A 23,682-nucleotide genomic window follows, 5' to 3' on the forward strand; every position below is an offset into this window, starting at 1 on the left:
GTTGAAGCAAGAAATTCTCCAGCTGCCCTTTGACCGTTAAGACCTAGCACATTTATTGCAAACTTCAAGACAAATACTATTTGATAGGACACACTGAGAATGCAACTAAGCTGAAATGTAACCTACAAAGTGATTATTTTACAAGGTCAATCCAAAGATTGTTTCTTTAAAGATTTGATCACAGGGCTTCCATTTTTGGTTCTATTTTCAATATCACTTACCTATGTGATTTCTATTAATCCTCTTATTAACAAGTTTTGTTAATTTATTGTGCATATTATAAGATTCCTTCAGGGGATCAACAGGTCACAGCATCCGTTATAACAACTGGGAATGACATGAGCATCCAACAAATGATCTGGAATTGCAGATTAATTTTTAATTTCACTTCAAGATGAAGTCGGTTCATGTTTAACAAATAAAATCAATTTGGTTGGTTAATAGTTAACATTGGAATATTTTTTTTGTCTGATGAGTTTCAAGTTTCAAATGCATCTTTGAGTGAACAAATGTATCGTACAATTTTTCTTCTGTTTTTTTAACTAACAAAAAAAAATAAAATAAGTGAAAACCTTCAGTCCAACATTCACCGTGGAGGAAGAATCTGCTTTCTTTTTTTCTCCTTCAACCTGCTGCAAAATAGAGGCTTTTCTCCAAATACAGCCCTCTAATGAAAGTTGGCAGGACACTACGATCCATCTGCACGCCTGCTTTAACACGTTGACACACACACAACAACACCAACCGCAGTCTTTTCCATCGTGTCTTCTCTCTTTTGTCGTTCATGCCTGATGTGCAAGGTCTAAACCACCTGGGTAAACTGAAGGAACAGGCGTTGAAGTGTCTCCAGAGATGCCTGACAGCAGGGGCTTAGAATGGTTTGAGGATAATGCTATAAAAATGTCCAAGGTGTGATGTGGTGTAAATGAGCAGCCTTTATTTCTTTCTTTCCCTTCTTTTCTTTTTGTATTTTGCCCAAATATCTCTCCTTTGTGATGTTGATTATGCAGGTCAAAACCAGGTCAGTTTTTCACTTTATTTAACATTTGTTCATCTGTCTTTTTTTTTTCTTCAAAGTTTTGATTTTTATATTGATTTTGTAATTTTGTTGTTATCTTGCCATTACTTTTTTAATCAACTGGCCCTGACTAAACTTGGAATACCGTTCCTATGGTGTGACACACTAGTGTGCCATCAAAGCATCTTCTGTTAGGTGGCAGCAGATAGTTATGAAAACTAAAAAATAGATAATCAGAGCTGTTGAAGATCTTTGTGTCTTTCTTCAATTCCTGCCACTATATCAGTGTTGTCTTCAACTAAACAGGCTGACATTTTAGTCAAGTACGAGGCCATTTAAACTAGAAAATTATTATATTTCTTTACATTTTTGTATGATTTTTGTTTAGTGGTGTGCCGTGGTTTTTTCCGTGGGGTTTTGAGCCATGGCTCAAAAAAGGTTGGGAAACAATGATCTAGAACATATGAATTATGTTATATAATTGTATAATTATGTTATATAATTGTATAATCATCAATATTCAGGTACCAGGTGTTGGTCTCCATGGTGGTCCTGGACTGGTTTAGGGATTTTTTCTTTGCAGTGTCATTCTACATAAAAACTCGTCTTCTTTCTGTTTTCCTTGCAAACTTTTTTTTTGTAGATTTGTTTCTTCAAATACTAAGAATGTTAATAGTATTGCATTGTATTAAGTGAAATATTGCCATATGTATTGCTGTTCTGTTAAAGACGTTACATGATCGTTCCTCCTTTGCTATAAGCACTGAATTACCTGAACTGTGTCAAAGTCTCACCCACTTAATAAATACTGTGAGCCTGAGTGACATTTGTTGGACTTTCCCTTCGTGTGTGTTTATCCATACATGCGTGTATTTTGGATCCCCATGTTTCCTGCATTAATTCTCCTGCTGTGTGCTGATAGTCCGACACCGGCTCCCGCACGTTGCTCACTTGTATGTGATGTGTGTTTAAATAACTCTATGTGCAGTGTCTGAATGCATGGAGTGTCACCAGGCCTGAGGCGTATCAATCCTTTATCAAAGTCTGACAGTGCAGCCTTAATTCCTCTCAGCTCATGTTGTAAATATTTACTGTAAGGTATAAACACAGCGGCCTTTAACAAAAACTCTGTTCACAACCGACAGCTGCACTTTTTACCCCTCTACTGTCTATATGGGTCAGAGGTAAATTTGTTCCTTCAATGAAATATGCAGCTGTGCTCTTATGAAACTTGATTATGAGAGGTCAACTCTAAAACTCAAGGCTCACGGGCCGTATCTGGTCCATCATGTCTTTTATGTGGCCAACCGCTACTTTTATATTCCAACACCTTATCACAGGGGTGTCAAAGTCAAATTTACAGTGGGCCAAAATTAAAAACTGGGACAAAGTTGTGGGCCAAAACTAAATATTTATTAAAAATTGATGGCAATAGTGCATGTTTTCCCTTCTCTCCAGATATGTAAAAAAATGTTTCATATATAAACAAGTTTAGTTTTAGTTTTGCGTAAACATTGTACCTATGTCACTACAACCAAAGCTTAATATACACATAAACTGTAGTTCTATTTTAATGTAAATATATTTTTTACAGGCCAACAATAAAAAACAAACAAACAATATGTATGTGCTATAACATAGCTCAAACATATTGTTTGTTATACTATATATACTAATACTACAAATCCTACCAGTATACAGGGCCTATATACTGGTAGACCAACTCTAGTACACATTTGATGTGATGTCACTGGCCAAATAAAATTACACCGTGGACCAGATTTTGCCTGAGTGTTGTACACATTGTTGTATATTTCTTTATTTGTTTGTATTTGTTCTGATGTAAAACTGAATCATATAATTATCCATTACAGCTTTTAAAGTATTTACATCGTACATTGTTTAATCATCTATTTGTCCTTAGAGTCTAAGGTTTACCAAGCTTTTCTGTTAAAGAACAGACAGACAACACCATAATCTGGGTTACTCTCTGGGTTACTTAAAGGTGTTTTCATTATCATTCTGTGCTATATTGTTTATTATTATTATTATTATTTCTTTCCATTACTTGTAAGGAGATATTTTCAATTATATTTTAGAGATGACCGAATGATTGTGCATTTGGTATGTTTTTTGAGAGTGTTTCTGTTTTTTGTGTGTTTGTATGAAGTGGTGGAAGAAGAAGAAAGACAGGAGGGTGAGGGTGGACAGATCCATCCATCTCTTGTTCTTTCTCTGGAATGCAGCTGGAATCCAAGTACTACTCCCTCAGACTTGGCTCCACCCACTACCGTCTCATATCATGCTACTCACACACACACACACACTCTTCCAAAGTGGGTCTGCTCTGGTTTTCCCTCTTTTTTAACCATGAACTAAGTGGCTGCCTGTTGTTACCTGTTTAACTCATTTGCAGCCTCCTACACATCCATTTGATTGTGCCTGTGTGTGAGCATGTTTTCTTGATAACCAAACACCAGTCTGATGAAGTCATTTTGCTTCCAATTATTTAATAGTTAATTTAATTTGCAGTAGACACACCTTTGAATAATGTGAACTGGTTTTATAAAGTTGTACAAATACGAAAAAGCTAACTTTGCTGGTTTTGTCAGTGAAACACATTAGTAAAACTATTTTAATATTAAATTTCTGCCTTGGGAAATTCAAATTTAAATTCTTTGAACGTTATTGTAAAGCTAAAATAACACGAGGACACAGCCTAACAGACCACACACAGCACAATGAAGCCGAATTACCAGATTACATTTTGCACTTTTCAACATCATCATCCTCTGCTTGTGCTTCTGTATTTATCATTTCTGTCGGAGCTCTGTGCGTCTGATTTTTTTTCCATTGCTCAGAACTTGCACCAACTGCGTCAGAGCTTTTCAGCGTATCAACTATCTCTTAATGCTTACGTTTGAGAGGGATGCTTTCTTTGTTCCCACTCCTACCGCCAGAGACATGGCCGTGTTTACATCACTGAGTTGTTGCCCTGGCAACAGACAGAAGGACAGACAGACGGATCCGAGCCAGTAGGAAAAAAGAAGACAGTGCACAGGAGTTATGTTTAGAAATGTCAGGAAAAAATGGAAATGAAACAAAGCAAAAACTGAAAAAAAGGGAACCAAGTCTCTGCAGATCAACTCAAGAACATCACCTTCCTCATGACTGCAGCATTAAAAACAGTTCAAACCAATATTTACTGCAGAGAGAATGTGCAATCAAGTGTCAAATATTATCCAGTGTTCACATAAAAAACAAAAAAAAAGAGTTTGGTTTTCCCAAGCTATAAAGGGTGTAGTCATGCAGGTAAACATCTGCTTTAATGCACGCACACACACAGTGACTGTGGTTAGTCATTTTAGAATCTATTAAATCTCCATTAACACTCAGCCTCCCTGCTAGGCCCTGCTAATCTAGCCCAGGTGCATGTCCATGCATTTTTCCTTCATGCATCCCGTGCATCCGCCTCCTGGCTTCATCTCCTGGTGATGCAACAACAACTTTCTTTCCCACATTTTTTAAGCGGCAACAGTGACTCTGATCAGGGACAAATTAAGGTAAACTGCAGCTCTCAGTGAGAAGACAGACTCTAATGCCTCGGCATTAATCTTCTAAAACTTGGAGTCAACTCCAAACTGGAAGAAGAACGTTTTTAACATTTTTCCACCCTAAACTAGAATTGTCTCAGGTTTGGTGTTTCTGTAGATTTATTTACTTGTGTGTCCCACTGGTGGATAAACTGCTGAGTATTACCAGTATTCATCAACACACTTTTATTGTCCTGTTTACTGCAAAACAACCTTCTGCTTCTTCTGCTGGTTTTATGTATCCATCCATTCCTACTGAGTCGAAGGTTTTCCAGGAAAAGGGCAGACTGCATTTGGCACGACTGCATTTGGCACAGTTTCCTAATGTTGACAAAACATACAGAAGGTTTTCTTTGAAGGCATTTTGTCAGAATTGCTGGTTTATGCAGAGAAAAAACAGAATAAAATATAATCTTCTCAAACGTAATCCAAAAATTAAGATAAAGAGGTAAAGATTAAAATCTTCTAAGGATTCCAGAAAACGAATATCTTCAACACACACAGTTCTGGTAAGGTGCTCGGCAGGAGAGAATTTGATCCTTGCTTGGAAATGACAGTGTTCCCTACGAAGGGCAGTACAAACACACACTGTTATGTTTGTGAGTGTGAGTGTGAGTGTGTGTTACAGTAGGTGTGTGGGTGTTGGTGACAGTACAAACAGCTCCTCTCCACTGGAGATCTCTTATGAAATAACAACACTGCACATTTTACCAGGAAGGTTCGTCAGTTTACGCCGTTTGCCAGTAAAAAGACGACATAAAACAGTCTAAATGAATCACTTATGTACGTGTGTCCTGCATGAAAAGTGCTCGTAACGTCAGGAGATTTTCAAACTGTTGGCTCTGTCTCCAGTGTGTCTCATTTATGTTCAACAGCTTCTCTTGACCGTAGGGCTGTGAAAAATGTCCTGGGCGCAGCTGGTATCGGCTGTTGTAATGTTTTCTCAAGATATTTATGACAGAGAGAGGGCGAGCAGACAGATGTGCACAGCTGTGACTGGCCACGACGCAGCCCACCCACATTTTCATTCTGATCCATCCTCTGATGGCGTGTGTGTGTGTTTGCTGCTGCTGAAAATTGGTGCTTCGTCTTTAAGACAGTTTAAAAAGTTGTCTGGTGCCCTCCTTTGGTTAAACCAGGGCTTTGCATCTATAAAGTGCTTGGAAAAAATGCCTGTATTTTGCTTTTACATCAGAGATTTCCATTTCCATTCGAATATTTACTGAAATCCAACCTTAAGAAGTATCCGTATGGTACTCAGCAAGTATACATAAAAGTACTAGTTTCGACTGGTAAAAAAAGAAATTGTATCTTATTTTCTACTATAGTTACTTCACAATTACAACCTGAACAACTGCATAGACAAACATGTCCACTAGATGTCAGCGCCGCACTCCTATTCGCCGTTACTCCTCCTATAACATTATTAATTCCTTTGCGGTGTGGTAAGAATAGAAGCTGAGGTTTTCTCCCTAAATATCTTAACATTAATCTAAGACACTCTCGGTCTGACTGAATACACACGTGTGAGCTGCACCGTCCTCCACACACTGGAACCTGTAACCAGTATTCATCTGTCCGTTTTGCCGCTGCATCAGGAGTGTGTGTTGAACCCATTTCTCCTGGGCTGAGTTATTTTTCTATTAATAGCAGCACAGCTCTGACTGTGTCTGAAATGCCTGCAGTCTCGTTTTGTTTTGCCTCCTTGCTGTGTTTGGGAGGAAAACGTGGGGAGGTGTGACCAGATCCTCTGGTTTAAATGACCCGAGTCATGTTTATATTAATATCCCTGTATGACAAGGATCTGATTTGATTAAGGCTGACAAGACGCTGAGTCACGAATGTTCAAACCCAGTGTCCTCACATCCTCAGGTTGTCACCTTAAGCCATTCAGGTTGCTTGGGAGAAGTCAAAACCAATGCATTTGTTTTTGTGCGCTCTGTATCACTCCAGAGCCACAAAGTAGAGCTGTCATGGGAAAAGTCCAAAAGACATTTCCGACAGATTTGAGCCAGGGCAGTTGTTTGAGCTCCAGTTTACTCCCAGCAGATAGTGGAGAGAGCAAAGCAGATAAGGAAGTGGGAAAAAGATTACTTTCTCTCCTAAGACTCCAAAGCTGAGTTTGGTCTGGCGTTAGTTTCCTTCAATGTAAGGACGGACATTATGGCAATGTTTTGGTAACTAATTATATTTATCTAAGAGAGTGAAATTCTAACATGAAAAATATTGAAAAAAAATTCTGTAGTTTCTTAAGGGAGAGAATAATTACTTTGGATTGCCTTTTTTTTAGTCTTTTTTTTTCTTTTGTTTGGATCACAGATTCTTGGGCAATGCTGTGGCAGAATCAGAGGTTTCCGAAGAAAAAATAAATCAGAAACTTTATCAACACCTTTCAAGCTGCTACAAGGCAACAGCTTGGGAAGCTGAAACTGATTTAGCTTTCACTAGTCAGGCGGGTCAGTTCAAAGACACCGTCTTGTCTGAGAGCATCCCTGCACACCGTCAAAACTCAATAAAGGACATCTGAATATTTGCCTAAGCAGACATGTAAAAGAAATCACACTGCTGTACGTCGGCTGCAGCTCCTGCATTGACATTTAATCGGAAATCAGAATGAAAGAGAGGGGTTTTGGTGGAGAATGTTTGGAAAAGGACAACAGAGAGTGAAGGCAAACAGGCAGGGAAGGAATGGCTGTGGAGAGGAAGCTGGGGGTCACACAAGCAGGAGCCACCACAGAAGCCTCAGGCTCTCAGCGTGAAGCTCTGACCTGGAATTCCAAATAAACAATTCCCAAAGCTGGGCCTTAACGTTGAAAGACACAGCAGCGTCACACATACGTAAATGGCATTTACCAAGAAAAATGCACAATTGTTGCAATATTATAGCATAATAAAAAAAGTTAGAGTTCCAAGTATGGTTAATCAGAAACAGCAAGCATGGCAGCTATTAATATTTGAGTGGCCCAAATCCTGCATGTGTAAACAAGAACACTTACTTAATCCTCACTAAATACAGCATGAAAGAGTTCCGCTTAGCAACTAATATCCAAATGTGGGAAGGTGTTGGATTAATTAAAAGAATAAACACTATTATCAGGAGACAGTGGAGAGTGAAGCTCCGTGAGGGGGATAAAGTACAAAAAGTCAATAAAGAAATCAACTCAAACATTCTCCCATCCATGTGAACAGTTGGTCAAAATATGACGCTAATTCTTATGAGCAGAAAAATAACCAACCGTCTGCCAAAGATATGACACTTAACTAATCCATCAACCAACCAAGCAGCTAATTAAACCATCATCCAACCTAGTTGTTTAATTATTTTCTCTGAATCATGACTAATCACATTTTGGAGAACAATAGATGACACAGATACACACATACATTCACACACACGTGTCCTTGAGTGTAAATGTGTAAATGTTAACCTTCAGCATTCTGTATTGCACAATTAGATCATCACCCACCCACTCCCTACAGGTTCCCTCCGACACGTACGCACACACGGACACATGCACACACAAAATAATGTAACTGAACCTTAGCACTAGCTCTTTAGTAGGCAACCGAAAGACAGGAGAGAGAATGAGCACGAGAGGGGAGAAAGAGAGAGAGAGAGAGAGAGAGAGAGAGAGAGAGAGATCCTGGCTGCGGAAATTAATGTTTACTTTTCAGACGTCTCTATTTCAAGCTGCTCTCTTTTTTTCCCTTCATTGTTGAGAAAACATCCCAAAGGAGATGTGCGATTGCTCAACCAAAACACTGCCAAACAAATCCTGCTGTTTCATATGGTTCCTTTCAGCACAGTATCATACTGGGTTGTCAGAAATGCTGCCCCCTGAGGCATCGAGTTTCCATGCTTCCATCAGACCTGGGTGAGAACATTCAGAAAATCTGCACATCCCACTGGAAGCAAATGTGGATTCGCTGGGCCATTAAATACAGCCGTAGCCAGAAGACATGACCGCTGCACTGGACACTGATTACAGCGCTTACGAAAATGGAACTAACATAATGAGTATGCAGCACATCCAATCAAGAAATCCAATGCACTAGAATCCCTAACCCTTGAACAATAATTGCACGTGCATACGAGCAGACAACCATGAGGGCTACACCAGATCGGGTGAATGTCCGCGGAGAGATTGTGTAGCGACCAGGTCAGCTTTGGCTGCAGCTTGCTTGTGTTTTCCTCAATTCTCTAATGTGGCTTGACTTTTGCTCGACTTTCAACATGTAAATTACATGCTGTAGATTAATATTTCATCCAAAGGTTGGGAAAAAATACGGAAAAGAGCAGCATTTCTCCCTGCCGAGGTCAGTATCAGGAACTGGTCTGGAATATGTCACTGTGATGAATTTTTTGGCTAACGAGCTTGTGATTCTAATTTTGTCAGAGAAGGCAGACACAATGAGGGCTAAAATCAGAGTATTCCAGATTTTAGAATACATATTTGAGCTAGATTTTCTATGAATAGACAAAAATTCAAATTGGAAACCGATCTTTAACACCGTATAAAATGCATGTTTTATGTACCTTCAGGGGTTAATACGGTCGTTGTAAAAAGGCAGGTATCCTCCCTGATGGTTAGGGTTTCCCATGTAAACAGCCCGGTCCACTAAACTTAATAAACACCGTAATCAAACTACGGTCATTTGCAGACCTTCATACATAAATCCAGAGCTTCTCCCCAGAGAAGAGGACATGCAGCAGGAACCATTACACCACAGGCAGAAACATCTGACAGAACGCTGTGTGGAAAACATGAAACACAGAGAAGTAAAAAGGAAAATTAAAACTCTGAGCCCAAAGGCTGTGCTGTGAGATCACACTGCAGCTAAAAAAATTATCCAAATTGCAAACAACAGCTGCAAGCCAAGAACATCAACCGTACTTTCATCAGAGTTTCAGTGTTTGCAACAGCGTGATGACATTCCTGACTGCTTGATCTATGTTAGGGCCTTTCTCTCTGGATGTGTTACAGCTTAGTCAAACAAAACAGGAGTGTGTGTCCATTTGTCAGAGTTTGTGAATCTTGGCTGAACTGTTAACGTATGTGAATATGCGTGTGTGTGTGTGTAAGTGTGATTTTTTTTTTTTTTTTTTAAACATCAAGCTCTTTCTTCTCCAACGCAGCCTCCTCTCTTTGAGGGAACTTAGGGAGGGAATCAGGGAGGAGAGGTGAAATCATGGCAATCAGGTTCAGGGTTTCAATCCTATCTGCTTTCTTAAGCGTGTCAAAGAGAAAATGAAGTCAAGCAGGTTTTCTTGCTTAATACCTATCAACTGTTCACCACCATGAGCTCATAAATTCATCTCCATTTCCAGTACATGGTTTAGTGCAGTAACTTCTGTTTTTGACTGCCCCATGTCCAGACCTGACAAAATGCTCCACTGAGAAGGAGATTTCTATTTTCTGTGAAAGAGGATTCAACGTGATGCTAATTACAGTTACATAAAAAAAACAGGGTTCAACTCCGGCAAGTAACACACATGAATCCAACAGTGTACATCCAAACATTAACCAGTGTAAAGACACTAAATCCGACAGTTTGTTTACTTCACCACTTTGTGGCAGGATTTCTTTCCGACGCTGAGCTGTGTTATAAATGCACACCACTTCAGGTGAGTAAAAATATTTATAAAACCTTTTGGCTCATTTTCAGAGGACAATTACTTGAGCCAGTGGCCCTTTGCTTTATGATGACAAAGAGTTTAAATGCTGGAGAAAAAAAAGAGGCTAAATGTTGTTTGTGTCCTCAGCTGCGAGTCACAGCGAAGGTCAGTAACGACAAACAAAAGGCCAGCTTCAAAATAATGTTTGCCATCTGGAATAGAGTCAGCTCCAAGTGTCCCGCTCACCCTTAGTAGCTGCAGCTGCAGTTATTTATAATAGCCAGACTTTTATTTTGGAAGGATTTGTGTCGATTCTGAAGAACGTGGGTCCAAAAATAGACTGCACAATGTCAACATTTATGGCGCCTCACGGAGCAGCGTTAAATCAGCCGCTGTTTCTCCCATGGCTTTGTGGGTACGTGTGATTTGTGAAAGACTTCAGAAACAAAATGTATATTAAATACTGTATGTGTTCCATACCAAAACAGTTCACTTTCCACTATGTCAGCATTTCGGTAAATTTGTGGGGGTCTTTCCTTAAAAAGAGTGCGTAGGTTTGGTTGAAGTGATGCCCAAATTTAGGGTCTGTCACAGACTAATGTTTTTTCTGTGTTTCTGTCTTTTAAACATCCAACGACAGGCCATGGAAAAAAGCTATTAAGCAATCAGCACCAATATAACTGTCACAGGTTGCTTCTTGTGTAAACTACTACATTTCAACTCTCTCGCTTTTCACCGCTTCTCCCTCCCACACTCTCTCTCCAAGTCTCCCTCCTTAAAAAGGCAAAATACCAAGCTAATGTGCACACACACACACACAAATACACTCAGTGGTCATGCACATCATCTTAAGTAGGATCTCAGTCCAACTAAATCTATAGCTACTGTCCTGTACAGCTCCGGTGTCTCAACGTCAACCAGGGCTTTATTTGGCAGAAATTTCATATATTTCCATTTTACTGTTTTATGAGTTATAAATATATATACCACGTACTATATACTCTATTGTGCCCTGATAAAAATATACATACATATACATATACATACATTTTTACAAACAAATAATGCTTGATAATAAAAAACATACAGACACTCAAAGTGAAATCTTAAATCTGTAATTTTCTAACAGATGGACCAAATGTTATGTTACTGTTTTGCCGTTTCTTAATGTTGAACAAGTGCTGAAAAGTGAACGTTCAGTTGTTAGAGAATTCTTTTTGTGGAAAGAATGCATCTTGTTTCTGGGAAAAGATAATCTTATCTTGGTTTCTTCAACTTGTAGATAAGAGTCAAATCTTATTTGACTCTTATAAATCTTACGTATTTGTGGCATAAACAACCAGATGTTGTATTTATTTTTTCATAACCTCCAACAACAACAACAATCTTAAGTCTGGACCCTTCTGGCCACTGTATGGATTTTCATTCATTTTGATCCCTCTCTGATTAAATCAATGTTATTTTTGAAAACTGATGTATGGCTTCCTCTCTCTGTGACGCAATCTGAGTTAGCAAATTACGATTTAGCAACGGACTGTTGTAGGCGTCAGTGATTTCCTGTAGAGGAGCACTCACATTCAGCAGCTGTTCGTATTGGCAACTGTTTACATATACAGTATATGTATATGTATTTATATAGCTGACTTTTGCTAATGAATGTTGCTGTAAATAGATACTGACAGAAAAACATCCCAAAAACTATAATATATATGTGTGAGCCCCTCAGAGCACACACAGTATTTCTTAAAGTAAGTCCAAGAAAATATTTAAAGTGTCAAAAATGATCATCACACATTTTAGTCAGGCAAAAACACAGTATTACTGGCTGCCAGATTGGTATCGTTTGTCTCGACAGCTATTGCCAGATTTCATACAATGTGGTGTTAGTGAAACAGTGACGTGATGCATGTTTCATGTTCTTCCCATTCAGACGCTCGATTACTTTTGAACCAAATTCCACACTGCATTTTTATAACATTGTTGGATTTGACTTCTCATTTGGCAGTGTGTGGAGTCTCCCTGTATACCAGCAACACTTCTTGGCTGAGTATTTTCACAAACACTCCAAGGTGCAATAACTTCATGGTCCAGATTGCACTAATGAGTCCAAACCGATGGCCTCACATTATCCTCAGTGGGCCGTGGTGGGGGGCAGCAAATGGAAAATAGGAGGAGAGCAGTGGGAAACTGTGCAGAGTGAGAACTTCTCAACATCTTGCGGCGGAAGAGAGGGAGGAAAAGAAAAGCAAGTTGCAAAAAAGTGAGAGTGGAGCTGCAGCCGTTCTTTATAATAGGAAATGATGGGAGAGCTGTTCAAGAGCAGCATGGGTTTGACCCCCTGACCACTCCCAGCCGTGAGAAAAGAGTCCCAGGCCATATGTCCTGAAGACCTTCGGATCAGCACACACTTCTGAACTTACACACATACAAACACACACGCACACACTTGGTACTATATATGTCAGCTGAGAAGAAAGAGAGAAAAAAGAGACTAGGACCACAGAGGAAGTTTGAAAATTATCATACCTTTCCACTACTGCACGTGAATATGTGCCAACTATGCAACCTACAAAGAACACACTGGCTGAAAATAAGCTGTATGTTTTGTGAGGACTCCGTGTGTTGTTCCTACACTTCACTACACATATACACACTCAGTTTAAAGCCTTTGTGAGTATAAAAAGTTTAATGAACGCAGTGGTGCCAGCAGTGGGAGTAGAAGAGGTGAGCTGGATGAAAATGCTCACATGCTGAAGAATCTATTTTCTTCAGACTCCCTAGATGGCCTTCTGTGAAAGGTGTGACTCTCACAAGGAAAGACAGCGCAGGAATAACTTCATAAAAAAGCTCTGATGCCCTTGGGCCACTAGGTTGTGGACGGCAGCGGTTCAAAGCTGGACAGCTTCCAGGTGTCAGTTCCAGGTCATAACACCACTTTCCTAAGCCATAGGTCTGGCAGTTTGGAACTCCAACATCAAGTCACGACATGCTACTCAGTCAAGTTTGGTGTGCCAGGTATTGTTATCAGTGTTATCTGCATTTTCTACCACTGAAGGAGATTGGTAACAGATGTGTGTCCCGGGTGACAGGAACACACTTTTCCCTGGAGCTACCACAGTCATCAGTCTTGGAGACTTTGGTTCTTCTATTAGTGAGCATTTTTAGAGGATTAGTGTTTTGCTAGATTCTTGGTGTCTTGGATCTTCTCTAAAGTGGACTCTAAACATTTAATTACTCAGTTTACCTCTGATTTCCACACGACGTACGCCTGTGAGGTGTACGGCTGCGCTTTCTTCTGCAGCCACCGTCGCGGCGAGAACAGATTCCCGGTGCTTCCGGACGCATTGGAACCCCTCACCAGGAACGGTAAATCCCCTGCGGTGTTCCTTTTGGCGCGTTTCACCGTGTCGTAGTCAAAATGAAAGTTGGAGGATGGAGACACGTCCAGTGGAATGGAAGGAGACGAATGAGACGGCGTAATGGGCTCCTTCAGTGTCGGAACTTTGGTGCGTAAAGACGGTTTCACAGCTGCCAAGCGCTCCGGTGACGCACCTGCGTCCGGAGAAAACGGTACTCCAACAAATCCGTCGGTTCCGGTGCCATAGTGTCTGATTAAAGCAGGGTCCAGGCTGCGGGTCTGGCGCAGCCTCCGTTTGGTTATGGCTTTGGAGGCAGGAGAGGAGCAGGAGAAGACGCTGTTGAGAAGTCCTTGCGCAGCAGACATGACTCCCTTGCTTTTTGGATGTGCTGCTCAGTGCGTCTCTGTCCAGCTCCAGCTACAACACAGAAGTTTGGTGTTGTCCCATTTATAGAAGAGTCCGAGTGTCGGTCTCTGAGCAGTGCTGTGCCGCATTGGACTGCGGACGCTGGGCAGTTTGGACAGACGAAACAAGTCGAATACTTTCTCTCCACTGCGTCCTGCGATCATTGCCCAACTGAGGAGAGGTCTGAGGAGACTGTCAGTGTGTGAGAGCATGGGTGTTGGGGGCGGAGTTGGGATAGGGCACAACGCAGCGTGGCCGATGCTGGAAAAGGTTTCCCAAAAAATAAGGTCAATCTAATTTATATATGTGTTCAGTTCCTCTTGAACTTTCAGTAACCCCTGTCAGTATTAAATTGAAAAATGCGTTTTCTATTAGTTGGTCTGCTGCCAGACAGAGACAGGAATGTCATACAGCCAGACGTGATTTGCCTAGGGATGAAAATAGATATAATAATCTCAGCCATCATTAATCCACCTGACTGTCTAGGAATATTAGGCCTGCTGTGTGCTATTATTAGTTAAACAATGTGTGAGCCTGCGGATTAATGGCCAGTTCCTTTCACCATACACACCTGTGTGTGAGGCTATATATTAAACTGTTGTTGATCTCGGTAATTTCACTGTGTTAAGATGGGTTTTGTGATGTGTGCGTGTGTTTAAAGACAGAAAGAAAGAGAGGGGGGTAGAGAGAGAGAGCAGGAACATGTGTGGCCCAGTGTTTGCAGCTATGGGAAAATGAAAAGTGACAGCAGGAGTCTGGAGACTAAGGTGATAGAAGAGCTTATGAAGCTGCAGTGCATGATACTGATACACACATAGCACAAAACACAGCATGGCACGGCACTGATAACAGCTGAGATTGATTTGACTCCTGTGAAAATAGGTGTCTGTGGTAAAAAAGAATGTCTCACGGAAGGTTAAATCACAGAAGGGGTCAAACTTGGGCTCAACTTGCTCAACTTTACTTTTATTGAAAGTAGAGTTAAGGCCCTATATAGTCTTCTTTTATCTTGATGATAGGCCAGAAACAACAGTAAAACCTCTTGAACAGTAGGTTTAGGAGGTAGAAACACTTAAAAATGTATAGGTTCTTGCAGTATTTGCTTTAAAATATAACTTTGATATCGTGTTACTGGGACAGTACATGTGAAACCATGATGATATGACATGAATGTCAAAACACATCAGTCCGATATGGATCGGAATAAATTTAGTAAGGCTACACATGTTCAGTGTTATGTCTGCCTTTTTCTGAGATATTAGAGCTGCAAGCCTGAATGCAGCCACAACTGAAGACGGGGGTTTCCTTTGCCAGAAAGAAATCAAATTACTAGAATGTATACTTTGATTCTCCAATATACTTTACAGTACACGTTTAATAGAAGAAAAATAAATAATTGAAACTCATAATGGGGGAAAAATGCACTGTTAATGGGTTGTATAATGGTGTGCTCATGGAAACATCCTTGTATTTCAGCCTTTATAGTCAACATGTTGTAGAAGTAAAGGATGATTAGATTATTTGGACATGGTAGATTTCCTTATTGTATTCTGCCTTCAGGGAAAACTATGTAAAACAAAATAACATACACTAAATCCCTCTAAAGCTATGTGTATGCTTAACTCTTATGTTACTTGATATGTATGAGCAGTATAATATAATCAAAAGTGTTGCAGTAATTCATTCAATATATTTGTTTGGTTGGTACCAGTCAAAAGGAATAGGTAAATACAACTTTCAGAAAAGTCAAGTCAATTATATAATTATATAATTTATCAGATGCTTTTATCCAAACTTTTATCCATTTTATCCATGCTTTTATCCAAACAGGACATACAAGAGGAAGTAGCAACAGTTATAAAATTAGTACATAAATTAAAATATCTCATAAAACGTTGGGAATCGGGGGAGTGCATATACAGTCAGTGTCATACAAAGTATATAATAACAATACAAATTAAAGCCAAATAAACTTAGATACAGATATAATTCAATAAAAAAGAGTGAGCGCGCATTTCAGCAACAGTGGGGAGAGAAAAAAAATCCTCCAAAAGGGACACACTTCGTGTTTTATAGGTTTATGAGGTATGTTTTTTTTTAAATAATAACAATGAAGTGTTTTTCAACTGATAATCAATGCTGGAAATATTTACTCAATATTATTTGCTGCAAATGGTGAGAATCTTAAATTCTTTGTAAAATCATCCTCAGAGGAAAAATAGTTTCTAAATTAGCAGCCAATTCTTTTGCAAGGCATAGTGCATCCTAATGACCTATGACCCAGAAGGTCCTACAGAGACCAAGTCTTTATTGAACTCTCTTTTTTACCCAATTTTGACAACCAATACCAGTAAATCTAATCAGAAACCTCCCAGATTGTTACCTAAGAGTCAGTGCTTAATTATTAATACTCAGTATTTCCCAACCTATTGTGGAGAATCAATTAGAAAACATTTATGTGTCATTTTCCTAGTGAATGCAGATACATGATACACAACGGAATAAGAAAAAACAAAGATCTAATGATTATTGGATTATTATTAAATTGAATGCCGGATTATCCCATGGTTTTAAAATGTAATCCAAAATTGGGATTGACATAATTTCTGCGATATTTGTGAAAGCATTAGGGTTAAATATATATCTAATCATATACGATCATATAAGTAAAGTTATATGAGTAAACAGCGATTGTAAAATGTTAGTTCGGAAACGTAAAATCAATGACGTCATTTAAAGGTACGTTTCTGTAGTGTTGTCGTTTTTTGTTTTTTACTGACACCTACAGTATGAAAGTATTAATTACACTGGTAGTGTGACGTTGAAAGACAAATTCCGACTTTTTGTGTTGATTTCTGTTTGGTAAAATTTGATCATTAAAGTTTTATATTCGTGTCAAAATGAACTATGAAGAAATTTTATCTAAATGAATTAAAAGTCAGGGTCAATGTCACTCTTTGTAGTAAATGCAGTAAAACGTTAAGTGGAACAAACCACATATTTCAGAATTGATTTCTTTCTAATATTAAATACATGCTTTTCTTGTGGTTTAAATGGTTAAATATAATTAATATTTTATATTAAGTGACTGTCACGCACTGTTTATTTGTATGAAGTACACAGGCGATATGGTAGCCGTGTGAGATCAATTCTGTCTTTCGGTGCTGCCTTCGCCGTTCTACAATCAACGTGTTATAACGTATTTTACAGAGAAAACTAAATAAATTCATATCATAGCGATTTTTTGTGAATACGTGTACGAGCACTTCGAAAAATATAAATGCATTTTTTATTCATTTTTTAGCACCAGTAACCGCGTTTAGAACAAAGGAAACAGGTGGAATTTCCGCGATGTTCGTAAAGGCATCAGCTCCACTCCTGCTGTTTTAGTTAAAGACTCTTTCGGGTCCCTTTTTAAACGAGAAAATGGAAAAGAAAGTGTTAAGGGTTTTATAGGGTCCTCCTAGTTGATGCACCCTTTCACGCACGTCGCCATGAACAAATGAATTCGCGGGGAATAAAATATCGGTTTCACAAAGGAGAAAGAGTTCTGTGCTTCGAACCAGACCCAACCAAGGCTAAAGTGTTGTACGACGCTAAGGTAACATGATATGCTTGAGCTGCATCTCACAGGAGCTAGTTCGAGTTTGAAGCGCTTCTGTATAACAAGAAGGTGGAAAGCATGGCAGCATTGAATGTTGGGGTGCATACAATTTATCACATGTCTTAGTATGCATCTGCAGCCTCGCGCTCAGTTTTTGTTGGGACATTCCCGGGTTAGCAGGTTTATTGCTAACGTACCCAACTGTACCCAAAACCATACCCAAACCATTAAAAACACAAGTGTTGAAACATAAATGAGCTTCTCACTCCACACATAACCCACTTTCGTACACCAATTGCTATTATGAGCATCTTGTCAGGATGTGACATATAGTTAGTGAAAAACACTGCATTGGTAATTTGTTTAGCAGTTAGCTGCTAACTAGCTCACAAATGCTAACCCGGTATATTTTCTGCAAACACCGACATGTATTTTTTTACACTAAAAGCAAATGTTATAGTTAACGTACAGACGTAACGCGTGTAAATTACGGATGAATAATTAGTAGTAAGTCCCATCTATCATTATTCACTTGTCCGAATATTGACCGCAAAAGAGTCAAATGGGACATAATGTCTTTCTTACATTTCAGGTCCTTGATCTCATAGTAGGTACAGATGAACATGGAAGAAGAATCCCAAAGTACCTGATTCATTTTAATGGTTGGAACAGAAGGTAATGTTCAACTGAGTTTTTTGTTCTTTTATACCTGGGAGAGCGTTACATGTTTATTTACATGTAATATCTTCATTATTTTATTTACTTTGTACAGCTGGGATCGTTGGGCTGCAGATGATCATGTCCTAAGAGACACGGAGGAAAACCGTACATTGCAACGTAAATTGGCTCGCAAAGCTCTCGATCGCATGTAAGATGATGATCGATGGCCATATTTATTCAATCATTTTTCCCATGTTGAAATGGCAAGTATGATGTAAAAGCTGCATATTCTGTCTGTCCCTTTATGGTAGGAAGAAAAAAGGATGGTCAAAGAGGCGTCGTCGTCAGTCTGGCTCTAAAACCTCTCTGAAGACTCTCCCCAAAGAGGATGAGAGTGATGACGCATGTGAGAAATCGCTCTGTCTGCCTTTTTGCTCCTGCTGTCTACTGCAGTCAAATACTTTATGTATTATTTTATGCTATGTTTATATCTCCAGGCTTGATTTCATCATCAGACAGCAGTGACGGGGACGATTCTGACCCTGAATCTTCAAACAGTGGGGATAGTGCCTTCTCTGAAGACACTAACAAAATGGTGGAGTCTACCTTAAACCCCTTTCTTATACTTAAAAAAATATATACATGTAAAATAAAGTCTGATTAACCCAAACATGATAAGTTAACAGTTTACATCCAACTTTTTCCCAGAAGGTTGAACCAGACAGTAACATCAAGAGGGAAAGCGAGGAGAAACTGGTCCACATTGACATCAACATCCCAGATGTTCTTAAAAAGAAACTGGAGGATGACTGTTTCTACATCAACAAGAGGAAGAAGGTGTGTACACAACATCTAAAGCTAAAACTACACATTGTTTGCATTTGTGTAATCTAAAACGTACCACAAATCAGGGTGTTGTCTTAATAAATACATTGAAACCGCATGTCTTTTCTCCTTCCAGCTAGTGATGGTTCCCTGTCAGATGAATGTGGTGCACATCCTGGAATCCTACGTCAAACACTTTGCCATCAACAAGGCTTTCATGGCCAATGAGCGGTACCGTCGGCAGCAGAACACCACACAGAGCAGCAGTCCTCAGGCCATCCCACCGGAGAAGAGGTGACAAATTTGTCCTCTTTTCAACCTGCAATAATATTTTTCATTTTTTACTTAACCTCTTTTATTAATGTTTAATTTTCTTGTAATGAAGCGAGGAGCTGTGTAAGGAAATGGTGGATGGCCTGAGGATCACGTTTGACTTCACCTTACCCATGATTCTCCTTTATCCTTGTGAACAAGCGCAGTTTAAGAAGGTCAGCTCCACCAGGCTCTTCTTGGCGATGAATGACACCTCTCCATGCTCCAGCAGGTATGACTGCCTAAAACAAATGCACACACAATTTCTTATTGCAGTTTTGCTCTTAACTTTAGCTGTTTGATTTAAAATGTTTTTGTCTCTATAGCGCTCAGAGAGACCGCAGCCCAAGTCCGCTGGGGCACAACCCTCCAACTCCTCAGTCCACTGACAGCCAACCAGCACTCAGCGACATCTCTACCACTACCACACCTACTGCCCCAGCTCCTACCCCAAAGCGGCGCCGCCACCCTGACATGGACTGCATCTCATACCAGTCCCAGTCTCAGTCTCAGTCGCTAAGACGTTCCACGAGGAACACATCAGGAAGTGACCGCCCAGCTGAAGGCAGCAGTGGAGGTCATTGCCTTTTTACAGGAACTGATGTATTTTAGTTAAAATCTCTGTGGTGTGTTTTTTACTAAGATCTTGTAATAATTCAGGTGGAGGGAGTGCCACAGCATCACCACAACTCAAACGCAGAGTGGTCGACACCTCATCTCAGCCAAAGTTTTTTCTCAACCTAGACAGAAGTAAGCAGAGAAAATACTTGTTTCTCCTATACCAATTGTTTTTGCCTAGTTTATGAGGTTTTCCAACCAGATTCAATATTTTTGTAATTATCAGTTTTGGCCAGTAGATGGAGACAGTCGATCATTTTTATCCCCATTGAGCTTCTCTTAATAGACACTAGATCAGTGTTCTCTAACTCATGGTACGTATTTTACTTTAGGAAAATCCCACGCCAACCAGCAAATAAAATTAATCCTAAACAAAAACTATAACAAAATAGTTTTTATAGCCATGTGCTGTCACCTAGTGAAAGAGTACTTAATTGTTTTGCCTGGCAATTCAGTGAAGCAGAGAATAGTGTTATTAGAGTAAAAGTACATGTATTTAAGTCTTTGGTTTGTCTCAATTTATCATTTATTTCCCTTCTATTAATTTTTACCCAGAAACCCCAGTGCACAGTGGGTCATCTTCTCCACTGCCTTTGACACCAAGCAAGGAGAGGAGTGGCCTCTTCTATGGACTGGAGAGTCGCAGGAACAATGAGCTCAATGAGGTGGAGGACTTTTCAGTAGGATGAACATATATTGGAATACCTTAAAGGGTTTTCTTGTTTTTTTCTAGTAATAACAGAGTGAATTGGTCTGCCTTCATATCAACCAGGTTCTAAGTTGGAAACTGACTCCTGATAACTACCCTCTGAATGACCAGCCTCCTCCACCATCCTATCTGTACGGATCCCAGCACCTCCTCCGTCTTTTTGGTTGGTGATAGATTTTTTTTTTCCATTCTTTGTATGTCTGGCTGATGCTTTTGCTATTTATAATGTATAACTCATCTTTTACCAACTCTTTTTACAGTGAAGCTTCCTGAGATCCTGGGGAAGATGCAGATTCCTGACAGGAACCTCCGAGCTCTTGTTAAACATTTGGAACTCTTTCTCAGGTAACTGACCATAATGAATATAAATGATCATAAATATTTTAGTGCAATGCTATCTATGAGGAGATTACTGCCAAAAAAGTTTGTCTCAACTTTAGCAGAAAATATCTTCTAGCTGAGGGAATTAGTGAAAGAAAATGCACGAACAAGAAAATCCATTGCATCAGTTTGATTACCACATGGATATAAACACGGCAATGGAGGAAAAAAAAAACTAAATAAGAAGCCAGTGGTTGGACAAAATAAGAATCTGAAAATACTCTGTATTACAAATCCACTTGGGGGTTTTAGGCTGTCCTTTTTTAAATCAAAGTAAGACGTGCAGTCCGAGCAACATTTAAATGCAGCGTACAAGAACAGGAAGAATGAATGAATAACACATTGGTGGCCATTGCTCCTCGGATGATCTAAGTACAGGAAAGTAGTGGTTAGCGCTCGGTGCCAAAATGTTTCAAAGTGAATAGTGGCTACGCTGTGGTTGAGATGAATAAAATGGAATAGTGAATTAGGAGATGTATGTCTCCCATACAAAAATTAATTTAGTACGATGTCGGATGCAGCATGTTCCCGGAAATAAACTGAAGCGTTGAGCATATTTTGAGGAAGATCTTCATTTATTACTTTTATATTTATTTTTAAACTTTGAAGTCAGCCTGATTGATGCCACTGAGCCCAAAGTGCACAGCATTCTGGGATTCGGACACTTGATCCTATCTGTACCTTTCTTGGCAAAATGAATATGATTATGCACGGTCCGTGTGGACATTTGTTTGCATGAATATACACACATGTTGTGCTGCCTTGAAATGCCACATGAGTTTTGCCGAAGATGGCGTTAAACTAGATTTTCCAATTATTGAACATGGAATACTTCAAAATCTTTGGCCTCACTTGGTCACTGGCCTTTTCAGTTTTTTAATCATCTCTCAGTTTCCTCCACATATGTTCCATGTTTGTTGTCCCTGTTAAGGCTGTCTTCCCTCTTTAAAGTCTTAAGTTTTCCTCTGATCAGGATAATTTGTTTGTACTGAGATTAAAAGAACCGGTGGAGATAAGATGAGATGGCAAGATTTAGAGGATTTGGCCCAGTGGTGGATACTAAGAAGATTCCAGATTAGTTTTCCCTGCTCGTGATTAGACAGGAGGAAGAGGAGTGATTGGGTTTTTTTTTTTCTTGTTCTTCTTCCATGCTCTGACTGATAGTTCCTCTTCTTTATTGGTACACGGATGAGAAGGCTTTATCTTTGACATGTATATCTCCAAATGCAGAGGCCAAAGGGCCTTGGACTTATGTGGAATGAGGCTGGGAAATCGAGGAAAATCAGAAATGGACCAGATGACGAGAGTTTACGGTTGTTGTATGTTGCGTTTGTGTAAGCCCTGATGATTTACTGCTGTTCTCAGCCCATGTAGAACATTTCACGTGAACACAACAGGGTTGAAAACCAGATCTTCTGCTTTTTTTCTCCTTCATCCTCTCCCTGCCTTCTTCCTCCTTAGGTTTCTGGCAGAATTCCATGAGGATTTTTTCCCTGAGTCAGCATATGTGTCAGCGTCTGAGGCCCATTACAGCATGAAACAGCCAAGGCCTGTTTACTAAGGAGGATGTCGGCTGCAATGTTGTCTCTTTTTAATCAAACAATTCCTTGACATTATGACCTGGTTGGACTTGTGTGCAGAGAGATGTTAGTAGTTTTCCTTGGAGCTGGACTGGACTGAGCTTTTTTTTTTTTTTTCCTCCTGTATCTCAATTTCCTCTCTGGCACTAACATTATTTTTCCTTCATTTTTGTACAACTACCTGCAGTACTTTGTGTAGATTTCCACTCACATTAGAGCACAAGAGGCTTTTCTGCTGGAGTAGAATTAGGTGCTATTAAGCTTTTTTTTTTAATGAAACTTAGTTGCAGCAAAATAGCTGATGATTGTAAAGTTTTTAAAAATATAAACATCATCAGCGTTGCCACACAAACAATTCTTTTTGGTTTCTAAGTCAAATATAGACTTCAAATTGACTTCTAACTGCAGTGTTTGTTGAATTAACATGAGGTATTTTCTCTCCAGTAATGCTTGCACGTTCTTTTGTCCATGTTTGCGAGAAGCAATGCACACAATTGTCACAAAAAAGGAATACGGAATTGCTAGAATGCTAGCTGCTGAACTGAATTTCTTCTTTATCTTTTAGCTATCAGCTACTTTTGAGCCTTTCTTACTTCCTTTTGATCATCTTGACATTTGTTTCGTCTTCAGCTTGAACTTTCTTCTGCCTGTCCCACGTTAGAAGATTTCAGATCAGTCAGGTTACCTGTAGTGATAAGACACTGTAAATACAAATTAGCTTTGCACAGGCATATTTTTTTATATTTATTGTAAGACAAGCTTCTGTCAATGTTCTGTCCTGAAATAGTCTGTGATGCACAAGCCTTGTAGATACAATGTCATGTAGGTGTAGCATTTCTGTTTGATTGTGTACATTTTTCAGCTGTATTTTTTTATTTCATTTCTTTGTTAAAAAACAAAAACTTCCTCAATTATTAAATAAATGTCTGTCTTTACAACGTGTGTTTTCATTTCAATGTTAAACTCTCCCATCCAACCAAATCAAGCACATTACGTGTTTT

At 39.4% G+C, this 23,682-nt stretch overlaps 2 protein-coding genes across 4 annotated transcripts in view; one reads left to right on the top strand and one right to left on the bottom strand.

Moving 5' to 3' along the window:
- The window catches only part of LOC103389713 (rho GTPase-activating protein 6-like), a 54,052-nt gene extending 39,638 nt beyond the window's left edge, over positions 1 to 14,414 (bottom strand). The window contains exon 1 of one of the 2 annotated variants that reach the window (XM_017038954.2): positions 13,473 to 14,414. In XM_017038954.2, the coding sequence (XP_016894443.1) occupies positions 13,473 to 13,952 (480 nt within the window). In that variant the 5' untranslated portion in view covers positions 13,953 to 14,414. The remainder of the gene's footprint in view (positions 1 to 13,472) is intronic. The other variant, XM_017038955.2, reaches the window with a different exon arrangement.
- Positions 14,415 to 17,129: 2,715 nt separating this feature from the next.
- LOC103389711 (MSL complex subunit 3) lies at positions 17,130 to 23,616 on the top strand. 2 transcript variants are annotated; one of them, XM_008325252.3, is made up of 14 exons: positions 17,130 to 17,593; positions 18,189 to 18,271; positions 18,369 to 18,464; positions 18,568 to 18,662; positions 18,754 to 18,851; positions 18,968 to 19,093; positions 19,218 to 19,375; positions 19,467 to 19,625; positions 19,720 to 19,970; positions 20,054 to 20,143; positions 20,567 to 20,676; positions 20,784 to 20,883; positions 20,981 to 21,065; positions 22,563 to 23,616. In XM_008325252.3, the coding sequence occupies exons 1-14, from the start codon at positions 17,495 to 17,497 to the stop codon at positions 22,660 to 22,662; spliced, it is 1,650 nt and encodes a 549-aa protein (XP_008323474.1). In that variant the 5' UTR covers positions 17,130 to 17,494; the 3' UTR covers positions 22,663 to 23,616. The 2 variants fall into 2 exon arrangements, with proteins under 2 accessions (XP_008323474.1, XP_008323473.1); XM_008325251.3 differs by having other exon boundaries at positions 17,132 to 17,593; positions 18,965 to 19,093.
- The last annotated feature ends 66 nt before the right edge of the window (positions 23,617 to 23,682 follow it).

The sequence above is a fragment of the Cynoglossus semilaevis genome, chromosome 14, assembly GCF_000523025.1.
Source record: "Cynoglossus semilaevis isolate Cse_v1.0 chromosome 14, Cse_v1.0, whole genome shotgun sequence".
In the NCBI taxonomy this organism is placed as follows: domain Eukaryota; kingdom Metazoa; phylum Chordata; class Actinopteri; order Pleuronectiformes; family Cynoglossidae; genus Cynoglossus; species Cynoglossus semilaevis.

What these genes read in the sequence shown, in the direction of transcription:
- LOC103389711 (XM_008325251.3), top strand. Translation starts at nt 17,495, where the DNA reads ATGAATTCGCGGGGAATAAAATATCGGTTTCACAAAGGAGAAAGAGTT. An exon ending in TTTTCTCAACCTAGACAGAA is followed by an intron (nt 20,144 to 20,566) that starts GTAAGCAGAGAA and finishes ATTTTTACCCAG; the next exon opens with AAACCCCAGTGCACAGTGGG. An exon ending in GCACCTCCTCCGTCTTTTTG is followed by an intron (nt 20,884 to 20,980) that starts GTTGGTGATAGA and finishes CTCTTTTTACAG; the next exon opens with TGAAGCTTCCTGAGATCCTG.